This window comes from Zootoca vivipara, chromosome 13, assembly GCF_963506605.1.
Source record: "Zootoca vivipara chromosome 13, rZooViv1.1, whole genome shotgun sequence".
Taxonomy (NCBI): Eukaryota; Metazoa; Chordata; class Lepidosauria; order Squamata; family Lacertidae; genus Zootoca; species Zootoca vivipara.
In genome coordinates, this window is record NC_083288.1 from 13,728,205 (window position 1) to 13,746,188 (window position 17,984).

The following is a 17,984-nucleotide window of genomic DNA, read 5'->3' on the forward strand; positions in this document are numbered from 1 at the left end:
AATTTTTAGAAAACATCTGAAGGCAGCGCTGTTTAGGGATGCTTTCAATGTTTAATCGGTTATTTTATTTTTCTGTTGGAAGCTGCCCAGAGTGGCTGGGGAAACCCAGCCAGATGGGCGGGGTATAAATAATTAATTATTATTATATTATTATTATTGTAAAGCTGCAGGTTATTACAATAATCCTGCCAATGTTCTTATCTGTTCATAGATTGTTTGTAAATATCCCATAAACCAGGCACCCCCAAACTTCGGCCCTCCAGATGTTTTGGACTACAATTCCCATCATCCCTGACCGCTGGTCCTGTTAGCTAGGGATCATGGGAGTTGTAGGCCAAAATATCTTGAGGACCGCAGTTTGGGGATGCATGCCATAAAACATTTCCATTCTTTTCTTATTTTTTCTGGTAAGTTCCGCCATTTCTGCATATCCCATAAGTTTTTGTATCCATTCTTCTTTCGCTGGGACTTCTTCTTCTTTCTGTTTGTGGGAAAGTAACATTCTCGCTGCTGCAGTCACATACATGAATAAATTTCTATACAGTCTGGGATGTTCTTTCCCTATAATTCCCAAAAGGAAAGTTTCTGGGTTTGTTTGTTTTTAAACATTATTTTTTCAATTCATTATATATCATTCCCCAGTAAGCTTTTAAAAAGCTTATTGAGAAAGCACACCTCTCTGGCACACCTCCCTCTCCAGCCCCAAATAAAAAAAGCAAGAGGAACCCCCCCCCCATCACAAAAAAAGAGAGAGAGAAAGAAGAGGAGGTTGCTGGAAAGAAAAGAGAAAAGAGAGTGGTTTCACCAAACAGCAAATGGCAGCTCCATCAAAATTACCTCACGCCCAAGAGAGTGCTGCCCTCAACAGAAAAAAAAGGTTCCTCACCTGTACTCATGCTGCCTGCTTCTCACCTAAGAGCTAATTTCAATTAGGAACATAGGAACCTACCTTCCACTGAGTCAGACCACTGGCTCACTGACTGGCAGCATTTTCAGCTGTCCACTATTCAAAACAAGATACAGTACTGTACACAGGACCGCCTTTTTCCATATGAACCTACCCAGACCCTGAGATCATCTTCTGAGGCCCTCCTTCGTGTGCCTCCTCCTCGAGAGGTCCGGAGGGTGGCAACACGAGAACGGGGCCTTCTCTGCAGTGGCTCCCCGTCTGTGGAATGCTCTCCCCAGGGAAGTTCGCCTGGCGCCTTCATTATACACCTTTAGGCGCCAGGCAAAAATGTTCCTTTTTAACCAGGCCTTTGGTTGATCTGATTGACATCCTACGCTCTTTTAAAATGTGTTCTTTTTGTGTGGTGGTGGTGGGGCTGTTGGGTTGTTGTTTTTCTTTTTATTATGTATTTTGTGGTTTTATTTCTTGATTTTATTCTGTGAACTGACCTGAGATCTCAGGGTATAGGGTGGTATATAAATTCTATTATTATTATTATTATTATTATTATTATTATTATTATTATTATTATTATTCATAGCTCCTTGTTATATTGATATGATTATTATTGGTATTACTACTACTAATACTACTAGATCAAGCTTTGGTTCAAACTGGCAAGGCGCCCCGAGGGTTTCTTTTTGGGAACCGGCTCCACCAATCCATGGCTCCTGCTGTTTGCTGCCTGTACCTGCTCATTGCCTGCAGTCTGTGCTCTCAGGGCCTCCACCTCGCGGCGCGACTGGCACAGCTGCTTCTCCAGCTCTGCAACTTTGGCCATGGATTCGTTCTCGGCATCCTGGAGTTTCTCTGCAAGCTGCAAACAGAAACAATGCATGGGCAAGTGAATTGCAGGAGGCCCAGAGATGCGACAGGGAAAAGAAGGAGCTAGCAGCGAGCAACATGCTGCGGAAGGGGGTCCAACAGCCAACAGCCGCTCTCCCCCCATTCAAACAAAAGGTTGGCAGTTGTAAAAGGACGGTTAAATCCAGTCAAAGGCGACTAGGGGGTTGTGGTGATCATCTCCGTTTCAGGGCCAAGGGTGCCGGCGTTTGTCCACAGACAGCTTTCCAGGTCGTGTGGCCAGCAGGACTAAACCGCTTCTGGCGCAACGGGACACCGTGACGGAAACCAGAGCGCACGGAAACGCTGTTCACCTTCCTGCTGCAGGGGTACCTATTTATCTACTTCGCACGGGTGTGCTTTTGAACTGCTAGGTTGGCAGGAGCTGGGACAGAGCAACAGGAGCTCACGCTGTCGCGGGGATTCAAACCGCCGACCTTCTGATCGGCAAGCCCAAGAGGCTCCGTGGTTTAGGCCACAGCACCACCTGCATCCCTTTCGTGCATATAGATCGCAGGGATGGGACCCAGGTAACCTTGAGAGCTTTCCCCATTTTTGTGTGACCTAGTGAGTGGGGGGGGGTCTTTTTCATTTGCCAAGCCACTGCCCCCCAGTTCAGCTTAGGTACATCATCCCCAGAGAACTTAGCCAGCTCCCCCCCCCCACCTGTCCGACTTCCTCCTGCAAGTCCTCCACGTGCTCCAGGACAGCATTTTTGGTTTCGGTGTCCTCCAGCAGGGCGCCCACATCAAATATATTGTCCAGGTAAGCTTGGATTTGCACCTGCAGCTTGTCACTCTCCGAATAGCGCAGCTTCTGTTGAGGCGAAAGAGGAAAATGTGGCGTTTAAAGCTACGGCTGGGCTTAGCTGTGCAAGGCAGCAGGAAGGAGGTAGCCTGTTTCAAGCATCGCCACAAGGGGAGGGTGGAAACAGGCAAGGCCAGAATTGGTGTGTCTGAATGGTGCAGCCAAACCTTTTTTAAATATACAGTGGTACCTCGACTTACGAGTGCCTCGACTTCCGAAGGTTTCGACTTCCGAAGTCAGCAAACCTGGAAGTATTTTCGCCGCGCGTGTGTTCTGTGCCTGCGCAGAAGCGGCGTGTGCGGTCCGCGCATACGCAAAGCGCAAAATCGCGCTTCGCACATGCGCAAAATGGACGCTTCGACATCTGAAGGTTTCGACTTACAAAGAGCACCGCGGGATGGATCGCCTTCATAAGTCGAGGTACCACTGTATACAGTTGTACCTTGGAATCTGTTCCGGAAGTCTGTTCAACTTCCAAACATTCGGAAACCAAAGCGCGGCTTCCGATTGGCTGCAGGAAGCTCCTGCAGCCAATCGGAACCCACAGAAGCCCCGTCGGACGTTTGGGTTCCAAAGAACATTCGCAAACTGGAACAATCACTTCCAGGTTTGCAGCGTTCTGGAGCCAAAAACGTCTGAGTACCAAGCTGTTCGGGATCCAGGGTACGGCTGTATATAATCTTTTATTACATTTCCTGTTTTACAATTTCAAATACTCATTTTACATCTTTAAGATATCAATGACTTCCCTTCTTCTCTTTCCATGGTTCATTTTACATATCATAACTCCCTGCATCTTTTACAAGAACTATAACCATTCAATATTCCCTTATTGCATCCATCAAAACTTGTTTACACTGTTGAATTTATCTTTATGCTGCCGGCGTTTTCAGCTGTACACAATTATTTCCCATGTATTCAATAAACATTTCCCAATCTTCTCTAAACGTATGTTCTTATTGTTCTCTTATTCTATATGCTAAGTCTGCATGCGGCACGTATTCTGTCAACTTAAGTTGCCATTCTTCTTTAAGTTGGAACCTGTAGGTTTGGCACAAGTTGGGGCTAAATTATTTGGGAGGCTAACTCTTCCTACAAATGTTGTTTTCTATTTCATCCACTTCTACCCTAAATCAACGACACTTCAAGGCAGCTTCCAATTCTCACAAAATCTCCTATGAAATAGCATTGCCGTAGACCAGGCATCCCCAAACTGCGGCCCTCCAGATGTTTTGGCCTACAACTCCCATGATCCCTAACTAAGAGGACCAGTGGTCAGGGATGATGGGAATTGTAGTCCAAAACATCTGGAGGGCCAAAGTTTGGGGATGCCTGCCGTAGACCCTGTTAAAAGGTAGGTAACAAAAATTCCAAGCCCTGTTCATACGTCTCATAAAAGTGTGTGGCACACATTTCTCCCCATTTTTAGAAAGGTGTTCTTTCATAGCATTAATATACCGGGAGGGTGGGTGGGGATTATATAGGTCAAATTGAGCAAATGGCACAAATCCAACGCCAGTCCAATCCGAAATAAAAATGGCAATCAATGCTTAAAGTGAGGTAGGGTTGCCAAAGTTTGAGAGCCAGACCCGGTCATCTTAATTCTCTGTGCTAAAAGGACATCTTGCCAGAAAAGGGAGCTGTTTGACTTTCTCGCTGCTGTGATTAGGCACCAGCAAGGATATTGGCCAGTGGGTACTAATTCAAACTTGTTGAATGATGGTGAATGGACTTCAGGCTGAATTGAGCCTGGTCTAATCTGAAGTGAAGCCATTCCCTTCTCAGGCTGTCTGTTTTCGTTTCTTAGAAAACTTTTTGGGATATTAACACAGCATGTAAAATTAATATTAACACAGCGTGTAAAATTAATATTAGCATGACATGATTATTATTATTAATCGTCGAAAATCCAGAAGGAAATGCTCTGGTTTCCGAATGTTTTTCGGAAGCCGAATGCCCGACACAGCTTCCGCTTGAATGCAGGAAGCACCTGGAACCAATCAGAAGCCGCGCCATGGTTGTCAAACATTTTGGAAGCCAAACGGGCTTCCGGAACGGATTATGTTTGACAACCGAGGTTTGACTGTATATAGCAAATCAAACAAACATGTTAAATTGAATCTCAAATATTTAGGAGAGTACAGTGGTACCTCGGTTTTTGAATGTCTCAGAAGTCGAACGTTTGGGTTTTCGAACGCCAAAAACCCGGAAGCAAATGCTTCAGTTTTCGAATGCTTTTCAGAAGCCGAACATGCTATGTGGCTTCCGTATTGAGTTTTTCATAAGGAAATGCTTCCGTTTTTTAACCTTTTGGAAATCGAACAGTCTTCCGGAACAGATTACGTTTGAAAACCGAGGTACCACTGTATATATTTCCCCAGAAACTTTTGTGATTCAGAAAACCCACATCGCAGAGATGGAAGGGCATCTCAGAATCACTAAGAAGGCTGCAAATGAAAAATGCATTAAAATAACCACCATCAACCCACCCACAATTAGGTTTTTGTTACACTCCTCTTACCTCTAGGTATTCATCCAGTCCCAACTGTGTGAACTCATATTGCAAGAAGACCCGGAAATTCATGTTCTCCACAGAGTGAACCACAATATTGATGAACTGCATGCAAGCAACCTAGATTTTGGGGGGAGGAAAGGAGTAGGAGAAAAGAGAAGGGAAAAGCACATTACCTTTGGGAACTGGGTACCTCTTTTTACATTTTTCTTCAGGCTAGCTTCTCATGGATAGGACTAGTCTGGCACAGACACACTTTAACAGGGTTTCATTGTCACATTTCCATTCATTTCTATGTCTGTTTATACATATTGGTTTTAACCATAGTGTTATGTACTGAGCTGATTCATAGAACAATAGGATCCAGAATCAGCAGTCTGATTGGTCTGCAGGAGTCACCCAATCCAACTCCAGGTGGAAGTGAATCTGCAACCTGATTGGCCTGCAGGAGCAGCCAATCAGGCGGCTGGCAGAAGTCAATCCGCAACCTGATTTGCCTGCAGGAGCAGCCAATCAGGCGACTGGCAGAAGTCAATCCACAAACTGATTGGCCCACAGGTGTAGCCCTGAAGTAGCCAATCACGCAAAGCCCATTGTGTAAATAATGTATATAAGCAGATGGTTTTGGGGAAAGGGCATTCTTCTCTTCTCCTCCTTGATGACTACGAGCTGAATAAAGAGCATGAAATTCACTCTTGACTCCAAGTATATTTCACATAGTTACAGTCATAGCTTGGTTCCCAAATGCCTTGTGAGTTGAACATTTTGACTCCTGAAGGCCGCAAACCCAGAAGTGAGTGCTCCGGTTTGCGAACGTTCTTTGGACCCGAATGTCTAATGCAGCTTCGGATTGGCTGCAGGATCTTCCTGCAGCCAATCAGAAGCCATGCTTTGGTTTCCAAACATTTTGAAAGTCGAATGGACTTCCGGAATGGATTCCGTTTGACTTCCAAGGTACCCCTGCATTATGCACTCTTAGCCTTTTGGGGATATTATTTTTTTAATAGAGAGCATATTAGTATATTAACACCTGCTTTTATAATTATATGGAATTTCTTCATAGCTCCTTGTTATATTGATATGATTCTGTTGATTAGTCTATAATTTCAACTTTCTACGGTTGCATTTCATTTTTTATATATTCAGTTCTGATACAGTGATGCTCAAGCAGGTTTGGCACCACCATCCTTGGCTCTCAGCTTGAACAATAAACCAAACCATCTCAAAAGTACAGCCTTAAAAGGGTAGCTGTCCCAAAAGACCTACATTTGCTCCCACTACGTTTCCAGGCACAATTCAAAGTGTTGGTGCTGAGCTTGAAAGCCCTAAATATCCTCGGCCCAGTAGACCTGAAGGAGCATCTCCACCCCTGTTGTTCATCCCGGACACTGAAGACCAACTCCGAGGGTCTTCTGGCGGTTCCCTCCCTGCGAGAAGTGAGGTTGCAGGGAACCAGGCAGAGGGCCTTCTCGGTGGTGGCGCCCACCCACCCACCAGATGTCAAGGAAATAAACAACTATCTGACTTTTAGAAGACATCTGAAGGCAGCCCTGTTTAGGGAAGTTTTTAATGTTTGATGTTTTATCATGTTTTTAACATTATGTTAGGAGCAGCCCAGAGTGGCTGGGGAAACCCAGCCAGATGAGCGGGGTAATTATTATTATTATTATTATTATTATTATTATTATTATTATTACTACTACTACTACTACTACTACTATTGGGGGTGTGGTGGTGTTGTGGTCTAAACCACTGAGCCTAGGGCTTGCCAATCAGTAGGTCGGCGGTTTGAATCCCCACGACGGGGTGAGCTCCCGTTGCCTGGTCCCAGCTCCTGCCAACCTAGCAGTTCGAAAGCACATCAAAGTGCAAGTAGATAAATAGGTACCGCTCTGGCGGAAAGGTAAATGGCATTTCCATGCACTGCTGGCCACATGTACCGGAAGATGCCGGCTCCCTCGGCCAGTAACGCGAGATGAGGCTGCAACCCCAGAGTTGTTCACAACTGGACATAACTGTCAGGGGTCCTTACCATTATTATTATTATTATTATTATTATTATTATTATTATCATATTTGCCATCTCACAACAAAACAGGGGTGATGTCTGAGATATGACCACAAACAGTAGCTGTGGGTTGGATCCAATGTAGTCCTACTCAGAATAGAGCCATTGAAATTAACGGACAGGACTAACCTCGGTGCATTAACTTCAGTGGGTCTACTCTTAGTAGCACTTTATTGGACACAACCCTATCCACACCCTGCTCTGTTTTATCTCAAGAACTTATCAATGCCCCAACGTCCCAATTTCCTTGTTTTTCTGTCTCCACCAATGATAGCCAATGACGTGCAGCTGGCCCAAGGGACAATGCAAAAGGAAGGGTCTGGCCTGTTTGTTTGGCTATTCCAGCTGCTCAGCCGCGTTCCCTTCAGCTCAAAAGACGGCAACAAGGAAGCAGCAAGGTTGAGGACAGGAGATGCTGCCTGATTAATCTTGTCACCATAGGGACATTTCTGTTCCTGATACTTGACTGCATTATCATCGTCTGCACTGTTGCGGCATTCAAATCTGGGATCGTGGCTTGTTTCCTCCAAACAGACCAAGAGTGGGCAAACCAAAGTACAGTCGTACCTCGGGTTACGAACCGCTCGGGTTGCGAACAGTTCGGGTTATGAACTCCGCAAACCCGGAAGTGTTTGCGCAGAAGCGGCACGCACGCTTTGCGCATGCGCAAAGCACGAAAAACGCGCTTTGCGCATGCGCAAAAATGGCGCTCAGTTTGCGACCTTTTCGGGTTACGAACTGCGACCCGGAACGGATCAAGTTCGTAACCCGAGGTACGACTGTAAACTAAAAAAAAGATAAGCCAATGTTTTGTTTTTAATCCACATTTCAGTGATGTGTGCAAATCAGGCAAAAGGCAGCAAGGCTGTGTGTGTGTGTGTGTGTGTGTGTGTGTGTGTATGTGAACACTCTCTATTTGTGATGGTATGTTTGAGGAGGGAGGGAGAGCCCTTGGTAGGCAAGAAGCTAAACTTTGCTCCCAGCCTTTGCATTACCATGAAATCAATGTTGCAGTCTTCATTTCGGAAATATTCCATCAGCTTCTCAAAGCGGTTCTTCTCACCACAGACCTGTAGGGAAGGGAAGAAAAACGGTCAGGTTGGTTTGGCGCCAAAGGTTTACTTGACACTACAAAGTTTCTTTTTTAAAATATATATAATTTTTATTAAATTTTCTGTTTTACAATTTAAAGTCTTCAGGTTAAGTACGGAAGAAGAAGAAGAAGAAGAAGAAGAAGAAGAAGAAGAAGAAGAAGAAGAAGAAGAAGAAGAAGAAGAAGAAGAAGAAGAAGAAGAAGAAGAAGAAGAGTTTGGATTTGATATCCTGCTTTATCACTACCCGAAGGAGTCTAAAGCGGCTAACATTCTCCTTTCCCTTCCTCCCCCACAACAAACACTCTGTGAGGTGAGTGGGGCTGAGAGACTTCAGAGAAGTGTGACTAGCCCAAGGTCACCCAGCAGCTGCATGTGGAGGAGTGGAGATGCGAACCCAGTTCCCCAGATTAGGAGTCTACCGCTCTTAACCACTACACCACACTGGCTCTCCACTACGGACTTCCAGAACCAATTACACCCATACTTTGGGTTAAGTACACTTCAGGTTGAGTACTCAGCGGACCCGTCTTGAACGGGTTAATCCACTTTCCATTACTTTCAATGGGAAAGTTCGCTTCAGGTTAGGTACGCTTCAGGTTAAGTACAGACTTCCGGAACCAATTGTGTACTTAAACCGAGGTACCACAGTAGTTAGATTCAAAGAAATAGGGGGAATTTTGGAAATCGGGGTGGAAGTCCGAGGGATCTGAGTAATCCCAGGAGCGCAGAATTTGAAAATGACGTGACTGTATAAAAATGTTGCTTAAAAAATGAAAATAAAATATATTTTTTTAAAAAAGAGAAAGAAAGTGAAACAGGCGGCGGGGGGGGGGGAATCAAGCATTAAAAAAAAAGCGTGATTGTTGATGACATTTCCTGCAACCTTACAAGAACTATAGAAGCAGAAAAAAAGGAGCTTGCAATCGGCATTCTGAACGGAGGGAAACGTCAGGTAGAGGGAAGGGGCGAACGCAACCAAATGCGGTTACCTAGGGCGGCTGGATTACATTGGGGAGGGGGAGGGGGGGCGGTCTTGGTTTTGTTTGGCAGATACACACATTCATGTAAGGGACCAAGTATATACAGCCTTGCTTATATATACAAAGCTCCCCCCTTGGCCCAAGATGTTATCACTCCTCCAGTTACAGCTGATGCAGCCAGTGGTCCCTGCATAGGGATGGATATTTGATATACTGTAGAGGAGGGCAGTGGGGATGGGGGAAAGTGGAGAGGGTTTCTCCCGGAGGCTGTTGACTCCGTTTCCCTCGCTTCCCACCTGTGACTCTGAACCTTCACCCAAGATAAAATTGCAGCGTTACTAGAGTTTGCTACAAGCACAAGCTGGATACACGGCGGCTGCCCGGCTGTCCCAAAGCAATGTCAACATTTACATGCGTCTTTAAAACTTTACAAAAGAAATGGGCTTTGGGCAACGCAGCTGATCTCTGCCCGGGAGTGGCTTTTGCTATTTGTTGAATTTAATCAGGCTACTTGGGAGTTTGTTTCTATTCTTTTCGCTGTTTACAAGCCTGAATGCTGTGAGTTACTTGCATGGACTAGGCATAGATCTGCCCGCCAGAGTGGTGCATGCTCTAGTTATCTCTCGCTTGGACTACTGCAATGCGCTCTACTTGGGGCTACCTTTGAAGGTGACCCGGAAACTGCAACTAATCCAGAATGCGGCAGCTAGACTGGTGACTGGGAGCGGCTGCCGAGACCATATAACACCGGTCCTGAAACACCTACATTGGCTCCCAATACGTTTCCGAGCACAATTCAAAGTGTTGGTGCTGAGCTTGAAAGCCCTAAACGGCCTTGGCCCAGTATACCTGAAGGAGCGTCTCCAACCCCATCGTTCAGCCCGGACACTGAGGTCCAGCTCCGAGGGCCTTCTGGCGGTTCCCTCCCTGTGAGAAGTGAAGTTACAGGGAACCAGGCAGAGGGTCTTCTCAGTAGTGGCACCCGCCCTGTGGAAAGCCCTCCCACCAGATGTCAAGGAAATAAACAACTACTGGTATCTGACTTTTAGAAGACATCTGAAGGCAGCCCTGGTTTGGGGAAGTTTTTAATGTGTGATGTTTTATTGTGTTTTTAATACTCTTTTGGGAGCCACCAGATGGGTGGGCTATAAATAAATAAATTATTGTTATTGTTATGGGCCATAGAAATTTAATTAGACCAATAGATTAATTTCAGATAGCTTATCAAGATATTCCAGCTATGTCAAACTTTGATGAAGTGGCAACCAAAGTCTAGAAGGGTTTTGACTTCAGAGCATCAAGCAATCAGATGGCACAATTGGAGCTTCAGGTATGTAGAAGACGAGTCGAGGAGCAAGTCTGAAATTGCCGGAAGCCTTAAAAGTATGAAGTTAGGGAACCAGGGACACTTAGGCTATCTGGGAGTGATGAAAATTATGTCCCTCTTCCCTGATTTTCCTAACTGATCTGGAGATAAAAGGAAGACAAAAGAGGCCATTTGAGATGCTTTTAGGGTATGCAGTAAGGCTGCAACCTTGTTTGACAGGTCGCTTGCCACAAAGAGACACCTCACTGTGCCAGTGGCAAAAACCTTCAGATGTTTTGCTGGTCCACTGGTGGATGGCCAAGACAACCCACCTGTATTCTGAGATTTCCTCTCAAATGTTAGGCTGCCGGAAAAGTGAGTTGGGACACTGTCCATTAGAACACACAAGGTTTTTTTCCTTGAAAAACTGATAGGATTTAAGTGCCCGTTGCCTGTTTGTGTAGGTCTTGGCACTGATATAGTCTGCTGACTAATACGTCTTTTCTCTGAAGAACTGGGACAAAGGCTTTTAGGGCCAGGCAGATTGCCCAGAATTCCAGGAGGTTTCATGTTGTACACGGACGTCTTCGGAGGCCAATTGCCCTGAGCAAAGGTTTTCCCGCAATGGGTTGCCTGGCCTTAATTTTGAATCAGACCGGACACGGGCTAGAGCTCAACTTCGAGCCTACCAAGTGGCAATGGCGACGGCGAAGAGGACCTTCTTCACCGTCTCCATCGCATCTGCAGAAAACAGCAGCAGGAGACTCTTCCAGGTGGTTCGCAATTTAGCGGAACCACCTGCTCCATCCGGGCCCAGTACGGGCCACATGATCTCCTGCAATGATTTTGCAAAGTTTTTTGCAGATAAAGTCGCTCAGATTCGGGAAGAGGTAGACTCCACCGTGGGAGCAGGGCCGGGGCGGGGGAGTGCTAGAGTCCTGTCTAGTCAAGTTTTGTGGGATCAATTTCAATCTGTTACCTCCGAGGATGTGGACAGGCTGCTTAGACGAATGAAACCAACCACCTGTCTCCTTGATCCTTGCCCATCCTGGCTTATAAAAGCTAGCCAGGAAGGGCTGGGCGATGGGCTTCGCGGGTTGGTAAATGCTTCTCTCCATGAGGGAGCCTTCCCAGACCCGCTGAAAGAGGCGGTTATTAAACCGCTTCTCAAAAAACCATCTTTAGATCCGGCCAATATGGCCAACTATCGCCCAGTCTCAAATCTTCCATTCTTGGGCAAGGTGATTGAGCGAGTGGTTGCGGAACAACTCCAGGCATGCCTGGAAGAAGCAGACCATTTGGATCCCTTCCAGTCAGGATTCAGGCCTCATCATGGGACTGAAACTGCCTTGGTCGCACTGGTCGATGATCTCCGGCGGGCTAGGGACAAAGGTAAGAGCTGTTTCCTTGTTCTGCTGGATCTCTCAGCGGCTTTTGACACCATCGACCATAACATCCTTCTGGACCGTCTAGAGGGCTTGGGAGCTGGGGGCACTGTCATGCAGTGGTTCCGCTCCTTCCTCCTGGGCCGTGTTCAGAAAGTGGTGGTGGGGGATGAGTGTTCAGACCCCTGGGCTCTCACTTGTGGGGTGCCTCAGGGTTCTGTCCTCTCCCCCATGCTTTTTAACATCTATATGCAGCCGCTGGGAGAGATCATCAGGGGGTTTGGGCTGGGTGTCCATCAGTATGCTGATGATACCCAGCTCTACCTCTCTTTTAAATCAGAACCAGTGAAGGCGGTGAAGGTCCTGTGTGAGTGCTTGGAGGCGGTTGGAGGATGGATGGCGGCTAACAGATTGAGATTGAATCCTGACAAGACAGAAGTACTGTTTGTGGGGGACAGGAGGCGGGCGGGTGTGGAGGACTCCCTGGTCCTGAATGGGGTAACTGTGCCCCTGAAAGACCAGGTGCGCAGCCTGGGAGTCATTTTAGACTCACAGCTGTCCATGGAGGCACAGGTCAACTCCGTGTCCAGGGCAGCTGTTTATCAGCTCCATCTGGTACGCAGGCTGAGTCCCTACCTGCCCACTGACTGTCTCTCCAGAGTGGTGCATGCTCTAGTTATCTCTCGCTTGGACTACTGCAATGCGCTCTACGTGGGGCTACCTTTGAAGGTGACCCGGAAACTACAACTAATCCAGAATGCGGCAGCTAGACTGGTTACTGGGAGCGGCCGCCGAGATCACATAACACCGGTCCTAAAAGACCTACATTGGCTCCCAGTACGTTTCCGAGCACAATTCAAAGTGTTGGTGTTGACCTTTAAAGCCCTAAACGGCCTCAGTCCGGTATACATGAAGGAGCGTCTCCACCCCCATCGTTCTGCCCGGACACTGAGGTCCAGCTCCGAGGGCCTTCTGGCGGTTCCCTCATTACGAGAAGCCAAGTTACAGGGAACCAGGCAGAGGGCCTTCTCGGTAGTGGCACCCACCCTGTGGAATGCCCTCCCACTAGAGGTCAAAGAGAACAATTACCAGACCTTTAGAAGGCATCTCAAGGCAGCCCTGTTTAGGGAAGCTTTTAATGTTTGATGGATTTCTGTATTTTAGAATTTCTGTTTTTTTGGAAGCCGCCCAGAGTGGCTGGGGGAACCCGGCCAGATGGGCGGGGTATAAATAATAAATTATTATTATTATTATTATTATAAAGTCTGACACTTCCCGGGTGAGCAACCAGGAGCATACTGAACATGCACCATTTCAGAGATTCCCACATCTCTAGGGCTGCCTTTCCCGGCCTCAAGTCCCCAGATATTGTTGGACTATAGAACTCCCGCCATCATTGAATAATGATTATAAACTTTTCGCAGATATAATGTCCAAGAGATTGAAAGAACTTTTAAATCAAATAATACATAAGGATCAGGCTGGTTTTCTTCCTGGTAGACAGTTAAAGGATAATGTAAGACACATAATAGACGTAATAGAATATCTGGAGACCAAGATAGATAAACCAGCTGTTTTGATGTTTGTAGATGCTGAGAAAGCTTTCGATAATATATCTTGGCAATTTATGAAGAGGAATTTGGAATCAATGGTTGGGAAGAATACATTCGTGAATGGGATCGAGGCGATTTATTCAGAGCAAAAGGCAAGATTGATAATTAATAACACCCTAACAGAATATTTTGAAATCACAAAAGGAACTAGACAGGGCTGTCCTTTATCACCGTTATTGTTCATCATGGTCCTGGAAATATTATTGATCAGATTAAGAGACCTATCTACAATTAGAGGTATTAAGGTAGGTGCAAAGCAATTTAAAGTGAAAGCCTTCGCAGACGATTTAGTTTTAACATTGGAAAATCCAAAGGAAAGTGTTGCAGAAGCTATAGAAGTAATGGAGAAATTTGGCCAATTAGCAGGATTCAAATTAAATAGACAAAAAACCAAGGTTATGGCAATGAATATGACGAAAGAAGAAAAACAGGAATTACAGTTAAAACATGGACTCGACGTGGCTAAAAAGGTAAAATATCTGGGAATATGGATCACAGCAAAGAATATTAATCTTTATAGTGATAATTACGAACAAGTATGGAAGGAAATAAAGAAAGACCTGAAAAGATGGACTAATATGAAAATGTCATTCTTAGGAAGAATCGCAACAATAAAGATGAATGTATTACCTAAGATGTTATTCCTATTTCAAACTATACCTGTGGTTAAAGGTACGAGGCAATTCCAAGAGTGGCAAAAGATTTTATCAAGATTTGTCTGGCAGGGGAAAAAACCTAGAATAAAACATAAAATTTTGGTAGATAAGAAAGAAAGAGGTGGATTCGCCCTGCCAGACTTGAGACTTTATTATGAAGCGTCTTGTATCTGTTGGATAAAAGAATGGATAACTCTAGAGAATACGGACTTGTTAGATTTGGAAGGTTTTAACAATAGATTTGGATGGCATGCATATTTATGTTATGACAAAAAGAAATCACATACCGGGTTTACGAATCATGTGATAAGAAGATCTCTGTACGAGGTGTGGGAAAGAAATAAAAGGCTGTTAGAGACTAAAACACCCTGGTGGGTCTCACCAGCAGAGGTATTAACAGTTAAGAAAGTAAATATGGAGAAGAGGCGGGCCACGTATGAGGAAATCTTGATGAAAACTGAAAAAGGATGGAGTTTAAAACCTTTTGAGGACATTAAAGGAGTGTTAACAGGATGGATAGAATACCATCAAATAAATGATGTGCTTAAAGAAGATAGAAAAATAGGTTTTGAGGATAAAAGATCCAAATTTCAAATAGAAGTGCTAGAAGGCAAAACAAAGCTTTTGGCAAAGATGTATGATTTGTTGTTGGAGTGGTATACAAAAGATGAGTTGACAAAAGAAGTGATGATTAAATGGGCAAAAGATTTGGGGCATAATATTGAATATGATGCGTGGTTGAAATTATGGAATCAAACTTTAAGATTTACAGCATGTACTGCCTTGAAAGAAAATGTATATAAGATGATGTACAGATGGTATTTAACTCCAGTTAAATTAGCTAAAATGTATAGAATGAGTGATAAAAGTTGCTGGAAATGTAAAGAGAAAGATGGTGAATTTTATCATATGTGGTGGACATGCGAAAAAGTTAAAAGATTTTGGGAAAGTTTATATAACAAATTGAAAAAGATGTTTAGATATACTTTTCCAAAAAAACCAGAAGCATTTTTGTTAGGAATAATGGGAGGAGAGATTAGAAAAGAAGATCAAACACTGTTTATGTATGCAACAACCGCGGCTAGGACTTTGTTAGCCCAAAAATGGAAATTACAGGAATTACCTACAATTGTGGAGTGGCAGATAAAAATGATGGACTATGCTGAACTTGCTAGATGGACATGCAAGATTCGTGACCAGGGGGAGACAAGGTTTCAAAAGGACTGGAGTAAATATGTGGACTATATGGAGAAAAACTGTAGATCATTAAAAACTCTCGCAGGATTAAAATAAACCTTACGAATTGACCAATATGTCAAAAAAGGAACTGCAAAAAAGGGAATTAACAAGAAACCCGCATGAAGGGAGGGGGGGAAGTCATAGCTCGGCGGAGCAAGGTAAAAGATGTGAATATAAGATTTTGTATAAAAGATTGGTTTTGTTAATTTGTTGAATTTGGAAAATTGGAATAAAATGTATTTAAAAAAAAAAACGAACTCCCGCCATCTCTGACCATTGGCCACGCGAACTAGGGGTGATGGGGGTTGTAGTCCAGTATCCAGCATCTGAAAACCCAAGGTTGGGAGAGGCTATTTTAGGGGAAAGCAGATGTGAGGGATCAGTAGAGAAGGTATTTGATATTCCGGCATGGTTGATCTGATTTGCGCAGACAGGCGGAGACACCCCACCCCCCCGACCCTGAGCGACACGCACGTGGAATAATGACTCAAGACAATGTGTTAGCAGGGTTGGCCAACTCCGAAGAGACTGCGATCTACTCACAGAGTTAAAAACTGGCAGTGATCTACCCCCTTTTGGGGTGTTCAGGTCAAAGTTGTTTAGGGAGGAGGAAAGCCCTGTTTTTTAGGGGTTCCGGTCAAAGTTGCTGAGATTTTTTAGGAAGGAGGAAGGCCCATTTTTGGGGGGGTTCAGGTCAGAGTTGTTGAGCTTTTCTGTGGTGGGAAGAAAGCCCTGTTTTGGGGGGTGAAGGGCTAAAATGTTGAGCATTTTTAGGGGAGCCAAAGTTGTTGAGCTTCTTTGGAGGGAGCCAGTGATCTACCAGTGATCTACCACAGACGTCCAGTGATCTACTGGTAGATCACGATCTACCTGTTGGACGTGCCTGTGTTACGGGATTAAAACTTGGGCCACAACTTTATGAAAACTTCAGATGTAGGGAGACCTTGGCTTAGGCATTGGGCATTTATCCCTCCCAGTCCCCGGCCGGGGTTCTGGGGAAGGCGTGGGTCACCACTTCACACACACACACACACACCCCATTTAGGGAAAATAGACTAAAGGATTCTGCCCAAGGCCTGAAACCGCCAAAGTTGTGTCGTTTTGCTACGGGGAAGGCAAAACCTGCCAATGCAGGGAAATTCCTTTCCGGCCTTCCAGCAGCAACCATAAGCGCCCGTGTACCTGTGAAGAAGAGGTTAACCTGCAAAAGAAGGCTTAACTGAGGGCAGGGTGGGAAGCCGACTGAGAACTCCCAGCCCACTATTGTGTGGGCTGGGCGATCCCTCCCCTTACCTGGCCAACTCTCTCCTGGCAACGCCTCCCCAGCTGGTATTGGGTAACTGGCAGAGGTAGGCGGCTCCCTCCAGGTGTCCAGCCAGGGTGTGTGTGTGTGTGTGTGTGTGTGTGTGTGTGTGTGTGTGTGAATCTAGGCTGTACTGCTGGGAACCGCATGGGGTCAGGGAGGGGGGCTGTGCGTGACCAGGCAAAAGGCGCCCCCCCCATTTGATGTGGGGAGCGGTCATTACATCCTGTGCCCTTTTAAAATGTGTTGTGTTTTTTTGGTGAAGTGGGGCTATTGGGTTGTTGTTTTTATTTTTATTATGTATTTTGTGGTTTTTATCTTGATTTTACTCTGTGAACCGCCCTGAGGCCCCCGGGTATAGGGTGGTATATAAATTCAATAAATAATTTATTATTTATTATTTATGATTATTATTATTAATTATTATTATTATTAAAACATGAAGCCTATCTGCAGAGAAAAATGGCACAGAGGGGGGTTTAACATGTTGATCCTTCCTTGCAAATAACGCACACAGACTCAAGAGTCCTCTGAATTCACATAAATTGACAGACACGCGTTTACAAACATCTATTGTCAGTACACTGCATAGTTATGCCTTGAGAGCAAGTACCAAGTTGGCGCGATGGCGATGGAGGCAATCACTTTTCTTCTGAGCTTGTGCCAGGCTATTCCTTCACATTTGAACAAACTGTCCTGCAAGACCAACTCTGCCCTTACTTATATTTACATGCTCAAGCAGCTCAGAGGTTGTTAAAAAAGAGATTAGAGGAGTTCTGGGCAAGGTCCCTCCTTCTACCCTGGAGGAATGGAGAGACACAATGACCTGTGAAGGACTCAAGACAGCGAGGGCAAGGTGTGTGGACGAGAGAGGGGGGCATCAAAATTTGTCTATCTGTAGTTCAGGGCAGGGCAGGTGGGTTAGGGACCCTCCAGACCTGGTTGAACTCCAACTCTCATCAGCACCCATCAAACATGGCCAATGTTGGTCTTTAATATGCAAGTTGGAGCCTAACCACTTCATCACAGGCAGAGTTTCTGTACCCTTGGTATAATCAGTGCTGGGATATAAAAGCCCAGAGTAAACAATCTCCGATTTCTAACTATGCAATATTGGGGGAGTCATCTTCAGCAGTAGCTAAGATTTCACTCATTGTTGTTTAGTCGTTTAGTCGTGTCCGACTCTTCGTGACCCCATGGACCATAGCACGCCAGGCACTCCTGTCTTG

The 17,984-nt window shown here is 45.2% G+C and overlaps 1 protein-coding gene across 3 annotated transcripts in view; it reads right to left on the reverse strand.

Annotated features, from left to right (window-relative positions):
* Positions 1-17,984, reverse strand: part of FMNL1 (formin like 1) — a 120,235-nt gene that overhangs the window by 23,388 nt on the left and 78,863 nt on the right. For all 3 annotated transcript variants that reach the window (XM_035135503.2, XM_035135504.2, XM_035135502.2), the window contains 4 exons: positions 8,175-8,249; positions 5,121-5,231; positions 2,459-2,608; positions 1,641-1,766 (listed from right to left, as the gene is read on the reverse strand). In XM_035135503.2, coding sequence (XP_034991394.2) covers positions 1,641-1,766; positions 2,459-2,608; positions 5,121-5,231; positions 8,175-8,249 — 462 coding nt within the window. The remainder of the gene's footprint in view (positions 1-1,640; positions 1,767-2,458; positions 2,609-5,120; positions 5,232-8,174; positions 8,250-17,984) is intronic.